This window comes from Saccostrea echinata, unplaced genomic scaffold, assembly GCF_033153115.1.
Source record: "Saccostrea echinata isolate AGI-Se365-2 ecotype Australia unplaced genomic scaffold, CSIRO_AGI_Sech_v1 ptg000016l, whole genome shotgun sequence".
Taxonomy (NCBI): Eukaryota; Metazoa; Mollusca; class Bivalvia; order Ostreida; family Ostreidae; genus Saccostrea; species Saccostrea echinata.
In genome coordinates, this window is record NW_026889765.1 from 25,704,665 (window position 1) to 25,715,000 (window position 10,336).

At 31.9% G+C, this 10,336-nt stretch overlaps 1 protein-coding gene across 1 annotated transcript in view; it reads left to right on the top strand.

Annotated features, from left to right (window-relative positions):
* LOC133188596 (serine/threonine-protein kinase 32B-like) overlaps positions 1 to 10,336 on the top strand; it is a 31,880-nt gene that overhangs the window by 4,645 nt on the left and 16,899 nt on the right. The window contains exons 3-5 of the mRNA XM_061324085.1: positions 6,073 to 6,128; positions 7,226 to 7,551; positions 9,342 to 9,379. Coding sequence (XP_061180069.1) covers positions 6,073 to 6,128; positions 7,226 to 7,551; positions 9,342 to 9,379 — 420 coding nt within the window. The remainder of the gene's footprint in view (positions 1 to 6,072; positions 6,129 to 7,225; positions 7,552 to 9,341; positions 9,380 to 10,336) is intronic.

Here is a 10,336-nt window from a genome sequence, read left to right on the forward strand (position 1 = left end):
CAATTATTTAAAGAAGACCTAAATTGAGTTTTACTTTTAGTCAAAAGTTTAAGGTCAAAAATTTATATCTTTTATTAAATCGTTTCCTGGTGATATTACTATATTTCTCTTTTAGGTTTTGCAATGAAATTTTATTTCTTTAATCAAATGATTAAAAAAAAGACTCCAATAATTGATTTTGGGGTCAAAAGGTCAAAGACCGAGTTCAGAAATTCATACATGCATAGTTTTCATATGATAACTTTTGTTCTCTGTCTTTGCATTGAAATCTAAGGTCATGAAGATGTCTTTAACTTAAAAAAGACCCCTATTGACTCTAAGGTCAAAAGCTGAATGGTCAAGGTCAACCTTAGTTTTTCTTTCTCCATCTGCATTTTTTCAGGTCTTCCACCCTTTTTTTTCCCTTAAGCTAGAGACACAAAGTCCATGAATTAGCTTGTTTATATTAATAAGTGTATGTACAGGGTTATAGGAATTGTATTATAAATGATATGTACGTACTATTAATCATCGTAGACTAAAATTCCAACTGCATTCATCATGTTCTTGAATGTATTTTTTGCCAATACAAATTCATATGTTGTTCATTCATGAGTCAAAGATTGAACTTCAAATAATTCCTTTCAGATTGTGAAAAAAACTAAACAAGAGACCCATAGGCCACAACACTAACCTGAATCATCTTAAAAAAGATTTTTTATTAAAAATATATTCTTTTTATTTTCATGTAAAATTATGAATATTGGGTCATCAGTAGTAATGGGTATCGGAAAGAATTTGCTGAGTGTTTTATTTAGTGTGAATCTGTTTTTCTTCATACACTGTACAGATATAAAACTTACGTCCATACCCGGGAACGTGGTTTGTTACCCAGTAATGGATACAATATTGTCTGTTCGTCTGTGCCATTCTGATACACAAATAAGTTTACAGATAAGCGGCAGCTGGAATATTCGGCTTAAAAACTATTACGCTTGTAAAGAAACAAATAATAAACCAATTAATCAGAATAAAAATTTTGCAATCAAGCGCTTGGATTATGCCAGCAATAGACTGATTTTCGATTATAATCGACGATTGGAACACCAGTAGTCATCAGATCACATGAAACTGCCTATGCATGTTTCCTTTGCCCCAGGAACCATGTGTTGTTTACATTTGACAATATAAGAGATATAAGAACACAATATCTTAAACCAATTCTTTGGTGAACAATATTTTCCTAACATATCTTTATGAATTCTTGATGAATTGATGGAATCTTTTTGATATATGTTATATTTCTTTGGAACTTCTTTTAATTTATAATACTTGCCACATGAAGAACCAGGACTTAACCTTTCTTACTTATGTGTGCTGAATTGAAGCATTGATTAAATATATAGGAGATGTCAGATTCCATCTGAGGATTGGCGGCTAAATTGAATTAGGTTGGCGTACATAAATCAATGCAGTTTACTTAGAACTAGAGAGTTGAGTTTATATAAAGTGTATTTCAATCATCCATTGTTTATATTAACATTGGAAGGTTACATGCATAGCTTTAATTTTTGATGGAAAGTGTTAAGTGTAAAAGGAATCTGATATAGGGTGCGATAAAGTTCATACCTAAATTATTTCATGATGTAGATGAGAAAATATTCTGCATTTAGACAGTTTAAAGCAGAGGGGTCAAATACCTGTCAATTTTATTTATAATTTCTATGCTCCACCATGAATATGGCTAGTTCATAATTTATAGTGTTTAATTATCATGTTTGCCTTCTGTTCTTCAGTGAGTGAATGTCTGTCAAACTTTGTGTTTAGCTCAGTTTCAAAGAAATTATCCAAGATATTTTAATCAAACTTCAGATGATGATACAAATTTATGAGAGCTATTCAACTGCATCAACATTTTTTACCTGACCTATCCTTTGAGCTTTGACCTCACTTTTCTTAAATTTGTGTTTAGCTGAGTTTCAAAGAAAATATTCAACTTGAAGATATTTTTATCAATCTTCATTTGCCAATTCATATTAGTGAGAGCTATTCAACTGCATTTTTTTTTTTACCTTTACCTTCCCTTTTGACCTTGACCTCACTTTTGTTAAATTTGCATTTAGCTCAGTTTTAAAATGTGTTCAAACAAACTATTCAAGATTTTTTTTTTATTGAATTACAAATTTAATATTGATACATATTGGTGAGAATCTTTTACCTTGACCCTCCCAATGACCTTTGACTTAATTCTATTTAATGTGTCTTAAACAGTAAAACTCAGTTTTAAAGAAACTTATTCAAGATATTTTCATCAAACTTCACACACTAACACAATTTGGTGAGAACTTTTCAACTGTGTCATACTCTTCTGACCCAATCTGATTAAAATCAGATCCTTTGATCCACTCACATAGATCGTCACACCATGTGTAGCGATCTATCTGAGCAGATCAAAGGATCTGATTTTAATCAGATTGTTTTCTGACCTTAACATTCCTTGTGACCTTGACCTCACATTTTCTCATGTACCCCAGTTAGAAACAAGGAATGATTTGATTTGAACATATTTTATTGCAATAAATATATACAATGGGATTGGGCACAAGTTCTAAAAACTTAATTCGCCCTCTCCCTACATGTTATATCACAAAAATTCAATCAGACGTGTCCAACAGCATGTACAAAGTAAATTAACTCACAACATAGAAACATTATACTGCTAAATTATTATCTATACACATTTTTAGAAAAATCAATTAAATCTGCCTGAATGCTGAATATAAGATTGAACAATAGAGAAGAGATATTCATTTTCAGCAATACTGAGTGAGGTATCCCCCCAGAGTAAAGTATGAGTGTCAACAATATGAACTTTATTAAATCTCAAAAACTTATCGAAGAAATCTTTCCTGGCCTCAGTGTAATTAGGACATGAGAAAAAATAATGATGTGTGTCTTCTACCTTACCACAAGAGCATAATGGACTAGATATTATGTTACACCTATAAAGATCAATGTTTAGCACACAATTGTGTCGGAGTCTAGTGTGCAGTATATTGTAGCGTCTTTTTCCAAAACTGAAATAAGGCGGGGCTATTGTTATTTTTTGTGTGATTTTACTTTTAAAAGCAGATAAGGAGCTCGAGAGTCTGGTGTCTAGCGATAAAGAATTCCACTCGTTTACTACAGTTGGTACAAATGATGATTTGTATGTTTGCAGTCTACAGAGGGGTATATTATAATTTTGAGAGTTTCTTGTTGTATACGCGGAAGCATTACATTGCATTTCAGGTATAATTTCACGTAGATAATCAGGAACTAAATTATTATGAATTTTATACATGGTATTCAATCTCTGAATCTTGCGTCTATCAATGAGCGGTTCCCAGCCTGTTTCAAAGTACAAAGAGTCTCTAGATGCAATTAAGGTCAAGCCAGTAACAATCCGTGCTGCGTGTAGTTGCAATTTCTCTAATTTTTCAGAGTCGATAGCTAGACAACCACCCCATACAACTGAAGCGTATTCGAGCTGAGGGCGGATAAATGAAGTATACATGAGTGAAAGAGTCTTTCGATTTATTTTAAATTTAAGTTTTTTTAATAGACCAATTTTTTTGTATGCATTAGACAGTAAGATTTCAATGTGAGTTGACCAACTTAAGTTATATGAAAAAGTTACCCCTAAATGTTTATGAGTTTGAACATATTCTAATTGGCTATCTTGGAATAGGAGTTTGGGAGGTTCTATGTTTTTTCTTGTGCTAAAAAATACAACCTTAGTTTTGGATGGATTAAATTTTAGTAACCATTTGTTTGACCACTCTTCAAGAGATAAAAGATCATTATTCAGATTACTTTCTATAGATTTAACACATTTAGATGCGTACTGCAAACTGTTATCATCAGCGAATAATCTACAAAAGCTTGACATCTTGTCAGATACATCATTTACATAAATTAAAAATAATAATGGACCTAATACAGAGCCTTGTGGAACGCCGGCATATAAGGAAGCGGAAGGGGATACCAAATTTTTGTAAATAACTCTTTGTGTTCTATTTTCTAAATAACTTTTTATCCAAAAGTACATATTACTCTCTATGCCATACATGTTTAGCTTAAACAAGAGCCCTTTGTGCCAGACATGGTCAAAGGCCTTAGATAAGTCACAAAAAATCATACAACTGGATTTACCATCATCAATATTTCTAACAATATTATCGTATGTTTCTAACAATTGATAAACCGTAGAATGACCAGGCAAGAAACCAGCCTGGTATTTGTAAAAAATATTATTACAATGAAAGTAGTTATACAAGTGTTTAAATACAATACGTTCCATGACTTTACCAACACAACTTAACAATGAAATAGGTCTATAGTTTGACAAAACAGCTGGATCGTCTTTTTTAAAGAGAGTGAATTAATTAAGGTACATTTCTTTTCATGATGCATTATAATGAACCCTGGGTGGGGTATCCATGTCCTATAGATATATTTCTAGTGAGTATTAAAAAAATATATAATTGCCTATAGTTGCATAAAATCATCTCAATAAAATTGCACTTTAAAATCACTTTTGATACAATGAAGTGAGAGAGCATTATTCTAGGGGTTGGAATCTTGAAGCAGGTGCATTTTTGAAGTACCAGTTGTTATAAGCTCAGTTTCAGGACCAAGCTATGCATGGATGATACATTAAGGTATCAGATTAGTTGCAGATACTGCATCTGACCTTTTTTTTGCATGATGTTAATTTTGAAGATCATTTTCCATGCAGGTTCTCTTGGAGTCCTTAGTACTTGGAAATCTACCTTTTGCAAATATATGCCATATATAACTTTTGTTTATGACAATGATATTATTTTTGCCATGCAACCAAACTGGCAAATAGTGAAAAGGAAGAGCACTATTGATAATTATGTCCTTAAAGGATTTGTCAGTCATTTTTACAGAACTCCTCTGGTTTTATCTATCAAAATAATCATAATATTGATACCAGCCATATTTCTTTGAAAAAAGCCACAAAGTCTGATTTCCCAGCATATTTTTAATACCTTGTATCTATGTGATAAATATGCTCATTAACTCATATTTTTCTCTTTGTTATTTTTTTTTTCAAACAATGAACACAATATAATATAAATGCCAAAATTGAAAAGTTAAATACCAGTTATCTCAGCAGAACACATCCTTAAATGATTTTCATGTGAACATAACAGTAGCTACACATTCAATGGACACACACTGCTTCATATAAAACATATATACTAGAATGTAAACTTAAAATGTAAAAGTGAAAAAAATGATCAAGAAATGTAGCAATTATTTGTACTGATATGGAGTTAAACTTAAAGTGTCTTGAATACAAACTTCTGGAATACCAGGGATATGTTGAACTGGGTCTCGGGTCCCAACCTTTAACATGGTTGGATTTCTGGAATACCAATCTTTTCCCAACTCTTTCACATCCTTGAGATTGAGATTCAATATTTCACACTTTTTGATTATCTTAATTTTTTTTTTTTTGTCAGTCACACAATCTTTATTTTAGATATTTAGGTGCATGGTTTTACATGCTGTGGTCATGTTTAAGGTATTAACAAGGCACTTTCTTCATGCCCATCATTAGAAAATTGATTTATTGGACAAATAGGGAGGGACTAATAAACCTGGACTAAGAATCTGCTTTGCAAAGTCTTCACTTAGAAATTTATAAGATAAAAAAAGGAAATAAGATTTAGCAGGCGACATTAACTAATGTTCAAATAATTAGTTAAGTATGCATGGATCTGTCAGTTATCTTATAAACAAAGTCCTAGAAATCTCGTTATAGCTGTGGTGTAAATCAAAATTAATGTGTATGCAGGGAAAATAAGCGGTGGCTCCCTCCGTCACATGGATTATTAACAATCATATTATCCGTAAATGCATGGATAAGTATCTTGTTTTGAAGGCGGGGTGAATGACCGCAATTTTTTTTTTCTATGCATGGAAAGTACAGTTTGTTTATGATATGAGCTTACTGTTTCCTTTTTTCTTAATTTTCTAACTTTCTAAATGATTCTTAATTTTGTTTTTTTAATTTTGCAGTGAATTTCGACCACTTTCAAATTCTACGAGCTATTGGAAAAGGGAGTTTTGGGAAGGTAACATTGGTATATTGACTGCATGCAAATTAAATAGTGTCTGAGTAAATCCACACTTACTAGGTAAAAAAAAAACATGGAAGTCTGTATAGCTTGTCAAATACAATTGTAAGATCATCTTTTCTTCTCTATTTTTTTTTCACGAACAATATATTAAATGAAGTAGATATCATCTGATGGCACCATTGCATTATCAATAAAAGACAAAATATTGCTTCTGCTGAGAATCACTAGCTAAAAGGAGGAAATAACATTGGAGATTGGAGAAAATCCTAATGGAGAGAGAGTATAGTGGATAATTGTATTAATCTGTTGGCATGTTGCTATCAGATGCGTACAAAATATATATGCTGTGATAAATCAAAAATTAACACAAAAAAATTGATGGGGAAAAACAAGAAACCTTTGCAAAATACAATCTCGACATCCATCAACTTACTTTAAGTCTTAAATTCTCCATCAGAATAATTATGGTATTTCATTTTAATTTAACAGATGATAAGGAATTATTCACAAATAATTTTACAATTGTTCATGAAATTAGTTAAAGATAAGTAATTCTGAAATATTATAATAAATAGATTCAAAATAGATATATGAATGTGTAAATTGAAGAGAAATTGTATGAAACCTTTCTTATCTGACACGTAGTAGGAGAAAATTTTGTGTTGGAATAGAGAGGATGTCGGAATACACAGTGTAAAGAATATAGAAAACAGTAAAAGGGAATTTAAATAAGGATCGGAATTCACAGTGAAACTAATTGTACAAGTGTCAGATTAGACAGTTTTCACTGTATTAATGTTTATGAAATTCTATGTTTGATTTAAATAACACAGAAACTAAAATAAGAGGGATGATACTTTCCTTACAAGAAAAATCCCTCTTTTATAAGATTGTTGCTTCCAGGTTTCATCACAAATACTCTGAGCCAAACAATGTCCAAAAAAAAAAACCAAAGGAAGGCAAGGAAAGAACAGACATATGACTTGATAGTTCCAACAATTACTTGATGAGTAATCAAGTTTAATTACCAAGACTGGTTCAAAGAATATATATTTCGACTAGCTTTCATATAACTCTATGTTACTCTATAGGTATGCATTGTGCAGAAGAAAGACAACAAGAAAATGTATGCCATGAAATACATGAACAAGGCTATGTGTGTCAGAAAAGATGCCGTTCGGAACGTGTTCCGTGAGGTGGAGATTCTGTCAGCGTTGGACCACCCTTTCCTCGTCAACCTCTGGTACACATTCCAGGACGAGGAGGATATGTTTATGGTTGTTGACCTACTTTTGGGAGGGGATTTAAGGTTCCATATTCAGCAAGAGGTTCAATTCGATGAGAGTCATATCAAGCTTTATGTGTGTGAGATTGCTTTAGCACTGGACTACCTAAGGAAGAAGTATATTATTCACAGGTATAAAAACAAAATGAAATACTGTAGTTTTAGTGATGCAACATACATGTATTAATGTCTTATAAACAGTGTGTGTTCATTAGATGTTTGCCATTCATTAACTTAAAGTAATAGCTCAATTTATGAATTGCTTAAATAATTTTTTACTGTCTTTTAAGATGCTTTTTTAAGGGTTTAGAATATTCCCTCATATATTTATTTATTAATGAGAAAGGGAATAGCATTTTAAGGGGAGATAACTCAAGTATTGAAAAAGATACTTAAAAGTAATAGAATTTCTTAATCTGCAATTTTTTTTTCACTCCTGAAAAACCAGTAACTCCAAAAATTCTGCAAAACACACATAAATGCTTAAGTATGAGAATACAAATTAATGTACTTTGACTTCATTTGAAATTGAAGTTGGTAATATTTTTTGATTTTAAAAATTGGAATAATATTTTTTTTAATGCCATAAGGTATTTTATACATGTTATAAAAGCTTAAATATGCATTTTGAACTATTCTGCCTATAGATACATATTTGCACTGAATTTCCCTTGACAAATAAGAATACAGAGCAGGCCTTCTACTGACAGCTTGATTAAGCATTGTTTAAGCTCATTCAATTAATAAGTAATTTGAAAGTGTTAAAAGCCAATTACCCCCAGCGTGTATACAGCCTCTTTAGGAGGGGAAATTCCCTGAGCACACAATTCTTCCTCCGCCATACAGCTTGAACAGCTACAAAAATTGGTTTTGCTCAAACAGTGAATTAAATCTTTCTTTAGCAGATTAAAGTTTAAAAAGTCATATATTTTTAATACAAGCTTTTTGCAAGAGAGAGAGATTTTGTTCCATAATTCGCTGAGAAATTAAAATTGTATTGCTTAAAACAAATATCCCAGGTTTTATGATTATTTTATGTCCTCATAAAGTAAAACTTAATTTCCCTTGTGCAAATTAAGATGTATTATTTTGATGAAAAACTGACTGTTTGGAAAACTGGACCAGTTGATTAGATACTGTGAAATCACTAATTTTTGTGGAGGGTTAATTATGTTCTAGGAACATATTGTTTTTCCTTTCTTTTTTCGAAATTTCTTCTCTGGTACTTTCTTGTCCACGAGGGTTCTCAGAAACTACTCATCCGATTGAGATGAAAATTTTTTAGGGTTAACAAGCATGTTGTCCATATGTGTGGAACAAAGGTCCTTGTGCATGCAAGGACTGAAATGACTGATACAACTGAAACAGCTTTAACCTTCCTATTTTTTTTTATATGCATTTTACCTTATTATTATAACATATATTAGTAGTGTAGACAAGATGAGGTGGTTGAATTAGCAAGAAAGCATGCACATGCATAATTGGTTTCTACTTTTTGCTACTATCAAAATTGAATGCAAGAAAATGGATGTATGTGTGCTGGATTCTAATTGGCTAATACTTATATAGCTGGATTCTGATTGGCTAATACTTATATAGCTGTATCTCTCATAGTTTTCAGTGAAAATCTTTGAGATTTATTCTTACATAGTTATTTATTGTGTAATTAAGGAATCTACAGACCACATTAACATGATTAAAAACACTTTTTATTGATAAGTTATTATTTATGCGTGGATTCAAACACCAATTTATGGTGCTAAAGGAAATCTATTTATAAACCAAAAATGTTTATCCCCAGTTTAAAACTTTGTACAGATGCATGCAGTAATATGACTAGCACTATAAAATAGTATATATACATGTATCTAGTTTTATATTTTGTAACTTTGAATTTTCTTTGAATTTTCTTTGAATTATAGAGACATCAAACCAGACAATATTTTACTGGATGAAGAAGGTAAGCATTAAAGAAGACTATAATTAAAATATTTGAAATCGTTTTACGCATATCCAGATTTGTTCCAATTTAATTGCTTTGAACTCTAGAAGAATTTGATATGCAAGTTGTGAATCTAAATGGCTCCTACGGTGCATTAATTTATGATCAGTTAGAATTATCATACACTTCTAAAAAGACGGCTCATTGCCTTGAAGTCGTGCATGACTGTTGCTAATGCATCCTCAAATAGTATGGATCTAAGAAGATTACTCCATAGATGGGAATGCAAGTTCATTGCATGATATTAATCCTCAGTTAATGCCTCTACCTGATTTATTGTTTGTTCAAATGAGAGCTGAAAGATCAAGTGTAGAAATATGTCAACATGCAATGTTAGTATTCACAATGGACATTTATATCTTCAACCATAAAATTGAGGTCCTTCAAGTTTATTCCCCTATCAGGTCACAAAATTACAGATTGCCCTCACACCAAAGACTCATAACTTGGCAGCATAACTGACAAATCTTAATGTTTGTTAATGCAGTGAAGGAATTCTCTGAAAAATCTGAACAACATATAATTAATTAGAAGCAGAATTTTACAATTTGTGATAACCACCAGAACACCTTGCTCTGCTTCCCATTTCTCTAGACAAGGGTTTCTGGTCCAATCTACCACCATCTCTAGCCAAACATTTCTGATCCACTCTATAGTGCCAATCTTCTCTAGCCAAGGGTTTCTGGTCCAACTGCCAACTATCTTCTCTAGCCAAGAATTTCTGTTCCACTCTACCACCAATCATTTCTAGCCCAGGGTTTCTTGTCCACTCTGCTATTCCTCTTCTCTAGCCAAGAATTTCTGGTCCATTCTGCCACCCATCTTATCTAGTGAAGGGTTTCTGGTTAACTCTGCCACCTGTCTTCTCTAGGTAAGGGTTTCTGGTCAACTCTGCCACCAGTATTCTCTAGGTAA